General features: G+C 23.0%; 1 protein-coding gene across 1 annotated transcript in view; it reads right to left on the minus strand.

Moving 5' to 3' along the window:
- The window catches only part of LOC145834263 (uncharacterized), a 39,731-nt gene extending 20,793 nt beyond the window's left edge, over positions 1–18,938 (minus strand). Inside the window, exons 1-7 of the mRNA XM_082941645.1 lie at positions 18,752–18,938; positions 17,322–17,382; positions 16,588–16,709; positions 13,995–14,094; positions 13,259–13,383; positions 7,775–7,906; positions 5,096–5,169 (exon numbers count right to left, since the gene is read on the minus strand). Coding sequence (XP_082797771.1) covers positions 5,096–5,169; positions 7,775–7,906; positions 13,259–13,383; positions 13,995–14,094; positions 16,588–16,709; positions 17,322–17,382; positions 18,752–18,900 — 763 coding nt within the window. The 5' untranslated portion in view covers positions 18,901–18,938. The remainder of the gene's footprint in view (positions 1–5,095; positions 5,170–7,774; positions 7,907–13,258; positions 13,384–13,994; positions 14,095–16,587; positions 16,710–17,321; positions 17,383–18,751) is intronic.
- Between the last annotated feature and the right edge of the window lie 212 nt (positions 18,939–19,150).

Here is a 19,150-nt window from a genome sequence, read left to right on the forward strand (position 1 = left end):
AATATTTTGAAAAAAAATACAAAGAATACCTTTGTTTAAACTGACATTGAAATATTTTACTTAAAAGCTTATACTAATTACAATCTAGAAATTAACTGTTATATATATTTTTTTGACAAACAATTATTGATATTGAAATGAATTATTACTTGCTTTTAAAAAATGGTTTTAAAAAAGATAAACAGTTCTATTGTTAAGTTTGACAGACATTTGTGGTTTTAAGTAATTTACAAATGTTTTACAAAATAATGAAATATAACAACCATCTAACAACTTCTAACGCCTACTATAGTTAGTGAGCTTTTAATTACTTAATTATGTTTTAAAACATTAAAAAATGTTTTTAAACTTTTTTAATATAACAAAAGTAATTTTATTCATATGTTAAAATTTTTTCATCAGTATACCAAATATTAGTTAAACATTAGTTCTATATTTTTTTAAATAAGTTAATATACTTGAACTGATCCAAAACACCATAAGTTATGTTAAAAGTCTTCTACAATGATAAAAAGTAAAGATTAATAGAAATTAATGGGGTTCTTATTAATTTACGCTTTATATTTAATCATACCAACTTTTATACAAACTCTAACACCTGTTGTTACGAATTTATTCAATCATATCTTATTTTAAATACAATTAAAATTTGGCTAAAAATATTACTTTGTCAATGCACTTTTTGTTCAAACGTCTATATGTAGTTTAAATTGACACATATGTATTGTAACCAGGAGCTAATTTTAAATCAATTTTTAAAATATGGTTCTCAGAAAAATAAAAGGTTCTTTTCTTAAGTAAGGCAGGCAAGTTTGGTTTCCAGTAATTTTCTAAAGAATATTGATGCTTAACTTAAACATTTAGCAATCATATAAGAATTATTGAAAATTACTATTAAGCTTTAAATCATGAAAAACATAAAGGTTGATAAAAATGTAGCTTGAAAAGCTTCTTATTTTTGTAATTTTTTTATAAATCTTTATAAGTTATGTAATTTGAATAAGTTTTAAAAACCTTGAAGTTTTTTTGGTAGAGCTTTCTTTTAAATTAATTGAATTGATCTAATAAATTATAAGTTATGTTAAAAGCTTTTTACAATGATAAGAAGGTTCTTTGTAAAGATTAAGTAAAATAATGAGATTTTAATTAATTTACGCGTTTGAACACACTAATTTTATTTAAGCTCCTACACCTATAAAAAGGAAATAAATGAAGTTTAATTAATCATATCTTATTAAATTTCTATAGAAGCTATTTTTTCTTAAAAGGTCAAATAAAATGTTCAAATCATTAGTTAAGCTCAATAGTTGATTTTAACTCAAAAAGTTTACACTTTCTTTATAAAGTGCTTAAAATTAATAGAAACTATTGGAACAAAAAAAGTTTTGGTAAAATGGATAACAAGTTTTAGAACAAGTCTTTTAACTATTGAAAAAAAAAGATATTTAAAGGATTTTATGCTAAACTATGGACAGTTACTTTTTTTGAAAATAAAAAATAAATAAGATGATAGAACTGAAAAAATTATAGAAACAGAGAATTAATTTTGTATATGTATTTCAAGTACTTTTGTTTATAAAAAATTAAAATACATCTATTTCAAATTTTAGTTTTTAAGATTTACTAAAAAAATATATAATAACAAATTCAAAGATACTCTTTTTAAAAGCTTTATGAAGCTGAATTGTATTTCAACAAAATATACTGTTTTTTAATGAATTTATAATATAATTAGATATGTGTTTTGCTTATCGAAAAATGTTTTCAAGTTTATTTAACTTAACTAAAAAAGTTTAGCTACTAATTTTTGAAGTCTATACTTAAAATAAAATAATATGTTTTTTTAGAAAAATACCTTAATTTTTAATATTTTTGTTTCAAACCATTTAACATATAAAGAATGTTTTTATAAAATAATTATAAACGATTTACCGTAAATGACTAAAACATACAGAAAAATAATATTTTCAAAACTGTAAGAAGTTCAATTAAAAAGAAATCAGAAATTTTAAATTAAACAGTTCCTATAGTATTTATATGTATAAACTAGTAACTTGCATACTATAAAAAATAAAGGTAAAAAAAAATTAGCAGTATTTAAATTTAACTAAAATAATTAGTTTATATTACAAAAGATGAAATTAGCGATGAATGTTACTTATCCATATCTGGCAGTACTTTTAGAACAAGTATTTAGTATAATCTTAAATTATATGATTATGTAACAAACACACACAGAATAAAAACACTCTTTAAGTTTTAATCTTTCAGTATATTTTATGTAATAAAATTAATAAAAAACTATATAACAATACTTTAAAACTAAATAAAAATGCCTGAACAAGCAAACAAGTAATTTTATTAAACAAACTAAATAAGGAGCACAAATTGAAAATAACAAACATAACATATATAACATACTAGGTAAATAACACAAGGCAATTTCTACATAAATAATTAATGCTATGGCAACCTTAATATAGTTATAAATTATTAGCATTTCATTACATTGTTGAGCTATTAGTTATTAAGTTTAAAAATTAGGCTACATAAGTAATTTACTGGAAAAGTACATTTTGAAAGAGAAATACACAAATGTTTTTATGTAAAATTAATCTGCAGTAAATATAACAATTTCTTAAAATAAACAAATGTAGTTGAAAAACTCTACTAACAAAAGTTAAAGACCAAAAAACTTAAATTAATAACAAAATTAAATTACAGACCATTAAATGTTGAAACTATGGTAATAATTTGAAACAAAAACACCAATTACAAAAAGTAATAAACTCTTTGACAATTAAAATTAAAATAGACAAAATACTACAAATAAAACATAGTAAAAAACCACAAATTGATACCATTTATCAGCAAAACTTGTAATTAATGACAAGCAACTCATGTGTAGTAAATGCGACCCAACTTAAACCAATTAAAAGCGAGCAAATCGATATCACGTGACCAATGTACGCTTCAGTGCGCAAATTACTTTCAATTTAATCACGTGACTGTGAAACAGGTCACGCTTGAATGAGCAATTTCATGGTTTTTGCAGCAATTTTAAACTGAAATGAACTTTTTTTGGTTTCAATTTTTACCGTGAAGGATAACCATGCAACCATAATTACGGTGTTCAATTCAGTTTCATAAGCATGAGGTTTTGTTTTATTAATGTTTTAAAACTTTTAATTCTCTTTAAACGCATATATTATGTAATTAGTTTAGACTTTTCAGAATTTCATGGTTTTTGTTAATTGTATAGTTAGTACAATAAGCTTGTTTTAAAACATTTTTTGATAAATCAAACTTATAGAAAAAATTAACTAACTTCTTTTTTATTTATATCGTATGAAAATTGTAATTTTAAAAACTATTAATTTTTAATGTTAATTACCCTTTCGAGAGACAATAAAATATAAGGGACCTTTTTATTTTAATTTTTACATTAATGTCAATGCTTAGTTCGAATAATTTAATGTGGTATTTACTTTAAACTTTTAAACATACTAGTCTAACTGTTCTTAGTTTGTTGATATGCATATAAATCTGAAACTCAATATTTCACTTGTAGTTTCACGAACGTGTTTGTAAGATAAAAAATTGGTGTAAACTTATATCATAATAAATTATATGATAGTCGTAATGCAAAATTAACATTGGTACAATATTTATTTTCTATATTCGTTTGTATTCAATACTATATTGCTTATATTTAACACCAGAAATATAAATCAGATTTTTCTCTATAAAAAATCTTATTTTTATCAGCAATTTTTTTGTAATGTAGTACAACTAAAACATGATTATTTATTTAAGAAAACAAACAGAAACATAATAAAGTAACATCTTTTAAAACAAATTATAATGTACTGTACAGGGAAATACTTATACTATACCGAATGTAAGCTAATAATCTATTTTGGAAAGAATTTATAACCTAATTGAACTTAGATACTACTTTAAATCATTTCAGTAGATATTTGTAACTTACATTGAATTTTGAAACTAATGTTATATAAAGTATAACATAAACTATTTTTTTTGCTATCTATTTTTATACTATACCATTACTTAATGTGTTCACTTACTGAAACGTAAAGTTTTTGGAAGTTTAAAAACAATCTTTAAGTATTTGATTTAGTTTTAAACAAATTTCTCGAAACTAAAGTTTTATGTGATGCCATTAAGCAGAAAATAAAATCTGCTTTAAAACCACATGAAAAGAACATCTGTTCTATAAAACATTAACATAAAAGTGAAATACTGAATTATTAATTTAGAGTTGAATTATTAATAAGCAATTTGTCCGGAAGATTAAAACTATACCGATACGGTCTATTTATATAGACCTGTTAAAAATAATTGTTGTCCTATTTATATATAAAACTTTTTCTAATAGAGTGCATTTTATTTACTCTAATTACACAATTTGTTATTAAAAATTTTTCTTATTAGCTCAATAAATTTAATATTTCAATTTCATGATCTTAATTGTGTGATTTTAGAGGATGGCTAACAAGTGTTTCTAAAATCACGAAACTTTTAACTGTTAAAATTATTTTTATACCAAACATTTACGATATTTAATTAAAATAGTTTTTATTACTGTATTTATTACATATTAACTATTTATTTCAAATAAGTACATAGTTACAAATACTTTATAAAATTAAACAACTTACAACTACTTCTGATATAAAACTTTTAGATGACGACTAACTAAAACAAATTTATTTTAGTCATTACTTTTTGTGTCTAAGTTTAATGACTTTTTATATGTGATTTAAGATGATGGCTTGCTTAAATTATTTACACATATTAAAACTAATCTAAGCTTTATGATTTCTAACATGAGATTTCAAATGATGGCTTATTTATGTTACTTTATAAAAAATATTGTAATAATATAACCTTAAATAATGATTTACTTATATTAATTATTTAAAGTTCTAATCTTTATGAGATCTAATATGAGATTTCAAATGATGGTTTATTATATTAATTATTAAAAATTTTAACCTTTATGAGGTCTAATACAATTTTTAAAAATGATGGTTTATTATATTAACTATTTATAGTTATTTAAAATTCTAACCTTTATGAGATCTAATATGAGATTTCAAATGATGGCTCACAGCAAATTTCTTATTACAATCTGGTTCTGTACATCTGTTTTAAATTATTTTTAATTTTTTTTATAATAAATTTATTTTTTCTTTAAACTACTTTAAATTTATAACTGTTACACCTGTTTTAAATTATTTTTATTAGTTTTTATTGATAAAATAAATTTATTACCTCTTTAAACTACTTTAAATTTATAACTTCTACACCTGTTTAAAATAGTTTTATTAGTTTTTATTTATAATTAAATAATAGTAGTTATGTTACTTGAAAATAATAATTTATCAACCTATATACAACAAGGTTATAAATTATCAATTGCTACATTAAACACTTTTTACTACTTTCCAATAAAAACTTTATTCTGTTTATGCACTTAATGTAAAATGTATGAAAACCTTTTATAGTTTTTTACATTTATTACCAAAAATCTATTTTATACTGCTTAATTTTAAGTAAAAAGTTTTTGTTTTAAGTAAAAATTTTGCAAATAAAAATAACATCTGATGTTAGAGTAAGTAATTACAAAATGTTGTTGTATTTATTATTTTGAAGCAAAAAATATTTTGAAAATATACCAAACTAATTTTGTTACTATAATACTTGAAAATGATGTTTTTTACAAAGTTTAAAACAAAAGTACTCAGTGCACTAAAAATTCAAAGAAATTTATATGATATTTTTCAATTGGATTTTTCATGAATGATGTTATTCATAAATTCAATCAAAATACTTTACAATGACATATATATGTAGAGAAATGACTTATGGTTGCAAGGTTATTTTATTATATAAGCTTTAAACAAACTTATAAAATAAAAAAACATTCAAAGTAATTTAAAAAACTTACTTATAAACGTTTTAATTTTTACAAAGTTTTTATTTATATACTTTATATGCAATAAAGTTCATGTAGTAACCCTTATAAAAGATTAATCAGCATTTTACTATGAGTATCAAAGAGAAATAAAACTCATGTTAATATATAACTAATGCAAACAAGAAAAAGCAGACTCGTTAAACAAACATTAATTATAACCAACCATATTTAAATTGAAGTTTTATATTTCAACAGGTTCAACTTGTTTATTATATTAAAAATGAGTACAACTTTTTATTTTTATTTATACTTGATTAAGTTTTTTACCTAAGAACATTTAATGTTTAGTTGATAGATAACCGAAGCAAACAAAAGTGTCAGACTAACTAAACAAACTTTAAATATAACCAACTAAGTTTTTAAGAGCAAGTTTTCTTCAATAAATCAACTTATTTATCAAATAAATAACTTATACTAGTTTCTTAAATTATCTTTGCTACTAAATAAAGTTTTTTATACTTAAAAAAATTTAATGTTTAGTTAATATATACCCAAAGCAAACATTATATAGCAGACTAATTAAACAAACTTTAAATTTAGTGAACTAACTGAGTTTGAAAATTTATGATATGATTAAATAATATGATTTTACTTCGTTATACAATATGTGTAAAATGTTTTTATTAAATGATATAATAACTATATTGTTACAAATTGATTAAAATATTTGTAACATAAAAAAATATTGGGTTAAAAGGTTTTACAATGTGTTAATAACTAAGTAGAATAAAAACGTTTTTTTATTATAAATACAAATCAATTTTTCTAGACAAATATAACAAAAATAAATATGATATAACAAACTTTTATATTAATAATATGCTACCAGTTTTTTAAAAATTAAGTAAATGTTTGTTTTGGATTATGAAACAAAAGAAGCATATAAAGCTACATGTAAACGAAATGCATTAAACTTAATGGAAAGTTTTATAATTGAAAACTGGTGCTTTAATTATGCTCACTTTTAAAACTTTTTTATGTTAATCCTTCAAAATTTAATAAATTGATTTATTCTAGAATACTCTCCTTTTTTAATTGTAGATATATAGGAATTATAGAAAAAACCTTGAACAATATTTTTTTTTTTCATCAATGACAATATGTAAACAAAAAGTTGTAACTGAATAGTCACTAGTATGCAAATTTTTAGAACAACAAACGATCATTGCATTTATAAACACATCTATCTACCTATCTATTATTAAATTTATTTATATACTTCTATTTGTATTATTCTTTAAATATAAAACTTTAACTGAAAAGTCACTAGTATGAAAATTATTAGAATAACAAACGATCATTGCACATATAAGTATACGCGAAATCTTCTACCTATCTATTATTGATTATTTATTTTATTTTTATAGGTCAGCAGAAATTTACTCTATAATTTTATTTCTCTGTATTCATGTTTATTGAATTATAATATTTTTAGCATTATTAGCTAAATAATAAAATTATAATAGTTTAAATTTTTCCATGTTATAATAATATATAGAACAAAGTAGTTATTACAGATGCTTAGCAAATTATATCAAAAAATTATATTTTTTACAGCAGAGTTTTAACATATTAATCTAACTAACAACATATAATTATATATATATGTTAAAGTACACTAAATTTTAAGTAAAAATACAAACTTAAATGGTTTCTCCACAGTGTGATTTTATTTTATACACGTTGAATTAAACTAACTGCAGTACAAGTTCTATGAAATTTTATTACATCTTGTACACTTAAACTAACAAATTAATTTATTATACAAACTTGAAAGGTTTCTCCCCAGTATGAGTCCTCAGATGCTTTCTGAGATCGGATCTCGTTGTAAAGAATCTGGTGCATCCTTCGGCGTCACAATTGAAAGTTTGACCGGTGTGGAGTCTTTGGTGCGCTTTCAGTCTAAAAATAAAATCTATATTTAAATTGAAAGTTTGACTATTTGTAAATCTTTTGATGAGCTTTTAACTATAAAACATCTAAATTTTTTTAAAAACCACAACTGAACGTCTGACCAGAATTAAATCTTTGATGCGCTTTTAATCTGCAAAACAAAAAGATACACATATATGTAAAAACTTAAATATCTGCGTTTTTAATTTTTATGGGTATTATTATTTAAATTATTTGATCGGTCTATAATACGCTTAAAATCTATAAAAAAATCAAAAATATTAATAAATATTAGCATCAAATGTTTCGTCTATTAACTGTGACTATATAAATATTAATAAAACTTAAAAACAGTTAAAATTGAATGCATGCAGTCTTAAATACTCTTTTTATATGTTAGTGTAATACATATACTAATTAAGTTTTTAAACAGTGTTAACTTTATCAACTTGTAAACTTTTTTGGGATCTATTTATATTGAAATATCAAAAACACTTTTTGAAAATAATACGTTTATACAAGAAACTTAACTGATATTACATGTGTATAAAAGTTAATACAATTTTAATCTGGAATAATTATTCATACAACTTAAGTAAGGTGTCCCATTTAAATAACTTTTAAAGAACATGAAAAAATGGTTTTAGAAATTCCAACTAAACCACCAGTAAAACTGTCTTAAAACCAACTTAGAAGTTTTTCAGTTTAAGTAATTGAAACTAATACCAGATATTCAACTGTTGGCTAACTTAAACGTTGGCAGGTTTTCAGTTAATTCCAAAGTGTCAATAACTAAAGTTGTGTTGCTAATTGTAGTAATTGTTTATAATTTGTGTTGTGTAAAATTAAAATAACTGAAACTAATACCATGTTGCTTAACTATAATCAGCTTAAATATTGGCAAGTTATTAGACAGTATAGTGTTAATAACTTAAGTACCATGTTAATTATTGTAATTGTAGTACACACACTTTTTCAAATTGGTTATGAACACTGTATACTCAATTAGAGAATAATTTTCAAAAGATGTATTATAATTATATCTTATGTTGTCAAATTTTACACTCAAGTGGTAAACTTATTATTTTAAATAAATAAATTCCATAAAGTTAGTTTTAAAACGACTTTATTTATATCATTTAACTTCTTTTTCTAATTTTTTACATCTTGCTCATTGGTAAATCTTTTACTCAAAGATAAGTTACTTTTTGAAACAAAACTTGTTTATTTCTGTAAAAACACAAAGAAATGCCTGAAGATTAACTTATAAAAAAAATCAAATTTATATCATTCAACAATACTTTTTAATTTTCAATCAAACACCAACTTAAAAATAAGCTGGTTAACATCTTAATGGCTTTATCTTAAGTAAGACAAAAACTAATATGCTAATTTTCTTAAAACGTTTTTTGTTTGAACTAACAACATTACTTAACAAAATAATCACAATCAATTAGGCATGCTTTGCAACATAAATTTAATTTGATATTTCTGAGCATCTAAATCCCTTAATCCAATAATCTTATTATATTATTATGAATAACTTGGTTAAAAATAAGAAATTAATCCTAGTATAGTTATTTGACTTCTAAATGTTTATAAAAATCATTTTAAACCGAAATCATTATCATAACTTAAAAAAAAGTATTTCAAACTTATTTTTTCCAAGTTTACAACGTTGTAAAACAAAAAAAAACTTGAATAGAAAAATTTTTCAGAACATATAACGTTCAAATAGCATTACGATAAAACATTCAAATATAATCAATAACTATTGCATAAATTGATCAGAAAAATCAAAAATCAGGTCTGTAATAAATAGGGTCTGTAAAGTCTGGTTAAAACATGTTAATAAAATAATTATACATTTTTTAATATCAAGAAAATTACTTAACAACTTTTATGAGTATTTAATTGTTTACTAACCTCAAACACAGTAATACTTTTAACGTATAACAAAACAATAATTGAAAACATGTACTCAATCACAGAAGTTGCTAAGTTAAATCACAAATGAAAAAACTATTACTTTTTAACCAAACATTTAAACATTTAATTAAAACTAGATTTTATCAGGTGGAATTTAATTTAGGCCATAGGGGGGGGGTAGACCATGTTTTTTACAAGTTGAACTTATTTTATAGAGTTTTTACTAAGCTTCAAGATGCTTTTTACCGTTTTTAAAAATTCGAATTAGTTTTTGAGATATGACCGGCCAAAGTCGGGCCGCATAACAGGTTCCTTATGGGGAAGGAAAACTAAAACGGCGAAAAAAGACTAATGCATTCAAAATCTATCTCCTCCTTCATTTTTTAAGCAATCTTCTTCAAACTTTCACAGTCTATTCTTTATACAATAACAAAAAAACGTTATTTGTGACTTTAAAAAATTTCAAGTAAAAATACCTTTTTTTTGTAAAAAAAATTTTTTTTTGATGAAAATTCACTTTTTTTTTTAATTTTTGTCATATAATTACAAAAAAAAGGTATTTTTACTTGAAATTTTTTAAAGTCACAAATAACGTTTTTTTGTTATTGTATAAAGAATAGACTGTGAAAGCTTGAAGAAGATTGATTAAAAAATGAAGGAGGAGATAGATTTTGAATGCATTAGTCTTTTTTCGCCGTTTTAGTTTTCCTTCCCCATAAGGAACCTGTTATGCGGCTCGACTTTGGCCGGTCATATCTCAAAAACTAATTCGAATTTTTAAAAACGGTAAAAAGCATCTTGAAGCTTAGTAAAAACTCTATAAAACAAGATCAACTTGTAAAAAACATGGTCTACCCCCCCCTATGGCCTTAACTTATACATAAAAAAACATAAAAATTAATAATCTCTTAACGTGCTGTTAACATTTATGATTTAGTTACTTTAATTATAATCAATTATTTTATCACAAAATCTTCACTAAAAAACCTACTTTATGATAGCTTCATAATACTTAAAATCAACTTAAGACATTACTTCAAAAAATATTTTATTTGACAAAATACTTACTTTTTTTTCAAATTTATAATATAAGTATATACTTAATTTAAAAAATTACACCAAATGTAAAACATTGTTTAAATATTTAAAAACAGAATTTACAATTAGTTTTATAACGAGTTTAGACAACAAAATTGCATTTAATAAGGTTTAAAAACCACATTTTAAATGTTCTTTGTTTGAGAAAGTTATACAAGTACTGTAATTTCAAAACAAACATTTAAAACATGCATGATGTTAAAATTAAAGTATATTCATTGATTGCATGTAAATCCATTCAACATTTTTATCGATATAAATACACATGTAATAAAAAACACAAATTAACACTTTTTAAAATATATTTTTAAGCCGAAAAGCTACAAATAGTTTTAGCCGACATAAAAACTACAGCACCTTTTAAATAGTTTTTATGTAATTTACAATATTTACTACTGCATTTATATATACTACTTGCAATAAAAAAACATACATTAAAACATACTGTATGTAAATTCATTTAAAACTTTATTAAAGTATACTATGTAATTGTAATCATAACAACATATATAAAGTCTTTTAGAAGTATTTTTAGCCAAAAAAAACTACAAATATTTTGAGCCCACCAAAAATAACACCTTTTAAATAGTGTTTATGTAATTGACAACTTTTAATCCAGATTGAACAACTTTAAGATAGCGTGTAGCAGACGTTTTAAATATGTCATTGTAAAACTTTAAAACTTTCAAAGATTTCATTTGAACAAAGGATTTATATCATTCAATCTATTTTAAATATTTTTCATTTTACTAAAGTATTAATTTATAGTAACACTTTACACTTTGAAGTAAAAGGTTTCCATTAGTCTTATTAAAACTGATTAAGAAAAAAATATATATACATTGAGCACATATTAACAATTTTTGAGGTTGATTACTTAAATTTTCATTCAAACGACAGTTTACAAGCTATCAATCAAATTTTAAGTGGTATAAATAATCAAATGTGAACGTACAAACTATTAAATTTGTATTACAACATAAGAGACCACAACTAAAAGCATCAATCAAAAAAGTAATATTTTAAGCCATCTCAACTAATTTTTAAATAGTGTCTTGTTATCAGAGATACACTTTAACCACTATACTTTAAACCGTGTAATTTTGTAGACTAAGTTTACGTGGTTCAAGCACACCTAAGCACTTAAAGTCTGTATAAAGCATGCAAAAACACTTAACAAACAACAATAACAAAATGTAAAAACTTAATTGTAAAAAAAAATAAAAAAATAGTTGTGAGTTTTTTTTTTAAATCATACAACACTTACACTGAAAAAATCATACGTATGTAAACTTATAAGCTATATAATTTTATCAAATCAAAAAAAAATAACGGTATAAATGCGATAATTCAAATTAGTTTATAATACTTGTGTTTGATTAATAATAAAAACAGATTTAAACTATTTCATAGAAACAAAAATTTAACCAATCCCTTATTCACAGTAAAACTTAGAAGTTTATTTCTATTCAAAACATCTCAAAATTATTTTAACTCATATAAATTCTACACAGTACAAGAAAACAGAAGTTCTAACATAAATTATACTCATATAAAAGCAAATTGGTGTACAGTTTAGAAAAAGAAAGCTGTAAGCCATCAAATCACTTTTAAAGCTGAAAAGTGAAAAAAAAAATTATCAAAAAAACTAAAAAAGTTGCATCTATATAGTTTTTTATTACTGGTTTACATCAATACTGTTACACTTTACAAATAGATTCAATAAAAAGACTTAAAAAAAGATAAAAAAAATTACCACAAACACCTGTACAAAGCGTACGAAATAATTGCCATGATAGTCTTTTCTAACTTTGAAAAATAGTATTGAATGCTTTAAAACTATCTTTACTTTGATAGTAATACAAAGTTTTATAAAGTATAATGATAAATAACATTAAAATAAATGTTTTTAAAACAAACTAATCAAACTGTTGAGGGCTTTTAAGCAGGGTTTTTACAGTTGGCAACATCCCTGTGTAGGGGATTTTTTGAGGTAAATAATAAGCAAGGGGGAAAATGTAAATGGGTGATTAACTAGGCAATTACTTTTTAACACTCTGTTGTCAAGAGGGCGATTATGAATATGAGTTGGAAAACCCTGCTTTTGTAAGGGTTTTCTAACTGTAGTATTTTCAATATTGCAGTTAATAAAGGTTTTCCAATATTGCAGTATGTGTCTTAGCAATGATAAGGGTAGTATGTATTTCAATCTAGTAAAGTGCATTTGTTAAAAGAAATAAGCATACAACATATATTGATTCTTTATAGCGCATCTTTTTTTGGAAATATTTATGATACATGATAAAAAACTGTTTATTAAATTATAATAATAACCTGTACAAAGTGTTGAAAGCTTTAGAGCAGTCTTTCACAGAGCAATGGTAAGGTTTTTCCTTGGTATGGACTCTTACGTGCACTTTTAAACTGTAACTTGTTAGAAATGCCTTTCCACAGCCTTCCTGTTAATTTATAATAATGTATTAACAATAATTTAACGATTCATAATAACAAATATTTGGTCATGATGTTTGGTAATGGAGACCTTAACTAAACAAGTATGTTGGTGTATACAATGATTTGCTAAGTACTCATTTTTGTTAAAACTAACGCATGTTTCTCTGTCTTATTAGTTTAACACAGAGAAACGTGCCTCTCATCTGCATAAACTGAGTACTTTGCAAATTGTTGTTTGCAACTATTTTGTTAACGTTCCAAGATAGTTTGCACATATACAATGTGGACCTTTTAGCATAGAATTACACACCATTTCTACATAAAAACCTTATAGTTATCTATTAACAGAGGCTAATAAACACTTAAACAAATATTCCCAACTGTCTTAGAATGTAAAGGTATTTTAACAAACAATGAGAAACTGTCTTAGAATGTAAAGGTATTGCTGAAAATTTACTTATTAATTAACTATTTTTTAAATAAATATAACTGATCATTATTTTTTCAAAGCTAATTCAACCTTGATTTTAAACTTAAAAAAAGTTTTTTGTGATTAATTATTTAATTAATTTCTTAGAAACAGTCTCATGGCTATATTTTAATCAAACTAACAAACCTGGGTACAAACAAATGAGTATTCTCCTCTGTGTGTTTTCTGATGAGATTTCAAATTCCCAGCGGTTGTGTATTCTCTATTACATCCAGTGTAGTCACATCTGAAAACAATATAAAAATGATATATTTATATACACATTAGCTGTGTATTCTCTATTACATCCAGTGTAATCACATCTGTAAAATAAAATAGCTTAAAACTTTATCTGTGTAAATAAATTGTGTATTTTCTATTACATCCAGTGTAGTCACATCTGTAAAAAATAAATATGATATATATATTTACATACACATAAATTGTGTATTCTCTATTACATCCAGTGTAATCACATCTGTAGATTATTTTTTATAGTTTTTTATATGATAAAAAAATACATAAATTGTAGATTCTCTATTACAACCAGTGCAGTCACATCTGAAAACAATATAAATATGATATATGTATTTACATACACATAAATTGTGTATTATCTATCACATCTAGTGTAATCACATTTGTAGATTATTTTTTATAACTTATTATATGAAAACAAAATACATAAATTGTAGATTCTCTATTACAACTAATGTAATCACATCTATAAATTTAATTTATTATATAATACCATTATACTATATACAGTATTTTCATATCTATTATAAATTTAAATTGTATTAAAAAAATTTTTTATTTTAATTTAAATAAGACAAATAAACTTAAGCTAGCAATAGTTTATGCACAATCATATGTATATAAAATAGTAAACTTTAAATGAGTTTTTTAGTGTATTGTAACATATCAAGTTTTCATTTTATAATTTAAAATAACTGCTATAAAAAAACACAAAATAAAAAGCTTTATAAGCATACTTGGGCAAGTACAATTTTTTTTTAATTTACTATGGGTCTTCTATAAAAGTTTAAGGTACAAACTATGAGTCATTTGGTATAAAAAACAAAAACTTTAACAAATGTTGATGTATAATTATTATGGTAGTAGAAGTTCTAGTAAAAAGTTTCAAATAGATACATACGGACAATAACTTTTGTTTTCATTTTCTCATAAATTAAAAAATCACTAAAACTCCATTTAAATTTCAATCTTTTAAGCTAGTGATCTTACATTTTCAACAGAAATTTCATATATAATTCAAAGAATTAAAAAAAAAATAAAAACAAATTTAAATTTAAAATTTATAAAAATAAAAAAAAGAAACTTAAAAAATTATGAAAAAATATTTTTAAAATCAACACCTATAAAATTAAATATTAGCAACGGATTCACTCTAAAAATTAAAAGAAAACTTGTTAAAAAGTGAAAGAGAAAATAGTAAAACAGTCTTTTTTCACTTCATTAGTTTCAGCCTTCCATCAGCAATTCACCCACCCAAAATCTCAAAAATTGCTTTGGACTTTGTTAAGCAGCAAAAAAGTTCTAATAGTTAAAATTAATTTTTAAAAATAAAATAGTACAAAAAATAAGTTAGACCTTTTATGCCCTTAATAACAAATTGTTTTAAAGCATTTGTACTTTTTTTCTGAGATAAAACATTATTGACACATTTGATTAAACATTTCAACCACATATAATCTTTTGTAATAACAAAGAAACACCTTAAATATTAACCAGATGTTCTATTTTTAGCTTTTTTTTACACAGTGGTCTTATAAATATATTTATTTAGGAAAACTATGGTATGCCCTCAATTATAAAAGGAAGCTTTTGTGGGATAAAAGTCAGATTAAAGTCATCACAAATAAACCACCTAAATAGTTATATAACATTTTTAATTACATTTAAATCATTAGCTTCCAATGCAAATTATGCAATGTCAACCTTGCCTTATTAAAGAACCTACTTGAAGTTCTTCACAATCTTTATACTATCAACATCAGTACATTTACATCAAAAATACTTGTAAAGCATAGAGTATTTTAAATATGTTAATAAACCTGAATTTTCCCACTGTTTTTAAAGTATTATAACCAGTACCTTAGTAATAATTTTTATTCAATATATGGTATTATTTGTATATAATAAAATAACTTGAACTTTTTAGGAAAACTATGATATCCCCTCAATTATAAAAGGAAGCTTTTGTCAAATAAAAGTCAGATAAAAGTCATCACAAGTTAATCACCTAAATAGTTATATAATATTTTTAACTAGATTTAAATCATCAGTTTTCAAAGCAATATATGCAAAGTCACCTTGCCTTATTAAACAACCTACTTGAAGTTTTTCACAATCTATTAACATCAGTAATTTTATATCAAAAATATTTGTAAAATATAGTGTATTTTAAATAAGTTTTAAATAATAGACTTCAAATTTCCCACTGTTTTTTAAGTATTAAATGCAGTACCTTAGTAATAACTTTTAAATAAAATATTGTATGTTTACATATATTACAAATAATTCTTCCAGGTGTAAACATAAGTTACCTCCCTATTTATAATATTTTAAGAACATAATTTATATTTATTATATACAAAACAAACTACTTGGTTTTTTTTTTTCAGTTTTCTTGCACTTTCATCAGTAGCTTCAATAGTAATTGTAGCAGTATTCAAAATAATTTTACATATATAAAAAAAAATCATACAAAACCAACTTGAATTTCTTAAGAGTTTTCCTGGTATTAACATCGGTAGCTTCCATGGTAATTGTTGCTCCACCAATGTTACCCTCAGTTGGCATCTGAACCGTATTTCCAGGCGAAAATTGTATCATCACCTGAGAGGACAACTTCAGTGGTAAAATTACAAAAATATTTAGTTAGTTGTTTATATCCACAGCATATTACTTAATTATTGTGTTATTTGTTTGTATTAAAAAATATTTCCAGGTGAAAATTGTATCATCACTTAAGAGGACAACTTCAGTGATAAAATTACAAAATACTTTGTTAGTTGATTGTATGATAAAAATATTAAATATTTTTGTTTATGTCTAAGATATTTAAAATTTATATGCAAGTTTAAAAGTTTTTTTTGTTTAAAAATTTACAAAACCTTAAAGGTTATTTGTTTGATTATAAGTGTAAAAACTAACACAAACAGTAATAAGTGTTTATATAAATATTTTAGCATTAACTTAGTTATAAGTTTATGTTTATAAAGTAAGTTTTAAAATTGATATAATTGTATCAAAAAAAGTTCAAAGTTTTAATTAAATATTTTAAAACAGACCAATTAGTAAAGTTGTATGTGCAAACTAAACTATATAACTTTGTATGAATTTCAAATAATTATTATTTATTTGAAATATAAAACTTATATTTTCTTAAACCCACATTTATAAAATTAATTAAACAATAAATGTTTGATAGATATAACAAAAACATACTCTATCGTCTTCTGGCATGATTGTATGTCTTATATAACCATCATCTGTGGCATAGTTTGAACTGTAAAAATAAATCAATTTAAATAATAAAAATGGTAGAAAGTTTAAGTATCTTAGTTCTATCTCTTATAAAACCATCTTCTGTAGATGCACATTTCGAACAGTAAAAAAAGCAGGTAATTTTTTTATTATTAATAATAATATAGTGTGCCTTATATAACCATCATATGTAGATTGAACTGCCAAAAATATATACAAGTAAAATATCAATATTATTTTTAAACCATCTTTCATGGATGTATAGTTTGAACTATAGTAATATATATAAACCATAAAAAGTAGTTTTTGTAAATTAATTAATTGTAATATTAGTTAATTGCAATACTATAAAGTTTCTTATATAACCATATTCAGTTGGTAATAGTTTGAACAGCAAAAATCAAAACTTAAATACCAAAAATAATTTAAAAAACTTAATACTAAATATCATTTATAATTTGTTGGTAAAAACCATAACTCAATGTTAGTTCTAAAAATATCATATCTACTTTATATAATTTATCAATTACTTAAAATTCAATAAAACTATATTTTAACTCTAGTAAAAATAGGACACAACTTGATTTCTAAAACTTGCTAACACATTACTTATTTATACTTTTATTTATTGGTGCCTTAAGTTTATAGAAAATGTTCCTTGCATTTATAAAAAAAGTCCTATTATAACAAAAAATAAAATTTGAATTCTATGACAAAAAAATAAATCTTTATTCTTATGATTACTATTTTTTACACAACATGTCAAATACGTTTAGAATAGGATTGTATAACATTAATTTAAGATTAATCTGAGAAAATTTAGGAATAACTGCTTTAAAATTGTAGTAAAAACCTACTTTTAAAAAAATAGTTTTTGGCCTTTTAACTTTGGTCCTTCCATATGGAACCTATTGAACTCCCTGACTTTGTACCTTCATATCTCAAAAACTAATTTAAACTTGTAAAAATGGTAAAATGCAAAGTCAAAAAACTTTCAAATAAAATTTCTATGTGAAAAACAGCATAAACCCCCAATGGCCATAATAAATAACAGACTACAACAACTTTCAAACATACAACAAATTGTCGTATATAATGAAAGATATTATTATTTTTTAAATATTAACCTATCAACAGGGATCAGCAGCCATGAGATAAAGTAATTTTTATTAAGAATTTTTTATTGTTAGGAGTAGATATCAAAAAAATAAAAGCTACACTTAACAAATTACAGAACGTAATCATTTTAAAAGAAACCTGTCAACAGGAATCTTGTCACCAGCCATGAGATAAAGTAATTTTTATTAACTGTTTTTTATTGTTTAGAGTAGGTATCAAAAAAAAAAAGCTACATTTAACAAATTACAGAACGTAATCATTTTAAAAGAAACCTGTCAACAGGAATTTTGTCACCAGCCATAAGATCTTTAGCTTGGGTTGTGGTCACCACATTTTGATCGCTGCTCTGCTCAACCGTGACTTGAGTCTGATCAAAATCGTGGATGTTGAAGCCACCCAGATCTACTGTCGGTTCCACCATTTCAAATGGTCTTTTGTGACTGGCATATATCTACTTAAGATTCTGAAAAACTATTCTATTACTAGTTGAACTATTTTAAATGGTACTTTATGACTGGAAAGTTTTATAATTACTTAACTTAAATGAAATGCAATTTTCTTAATTCATTGGTTTTACCATTTTAAATGGTGTTCAGTGACTTGCATAAATTCAATAAAACAATTATATAGTGAACATTTTTCAAACATACCTTTATGTCTACAGTTTAATT

Source organism: Thalia democratica, chromosome 4, assembly GCF_965202585.1.
Source record: "Thalia democratica chromosome 4, ktThaDemo2.hap1.1, whole genome shotgun sequence".
Lineage (NCBI taxonomy): Eukaryota > Metazoa > Chordata > Thaliacea > Salpida > Salpidae > Thalia > Thalia democratica.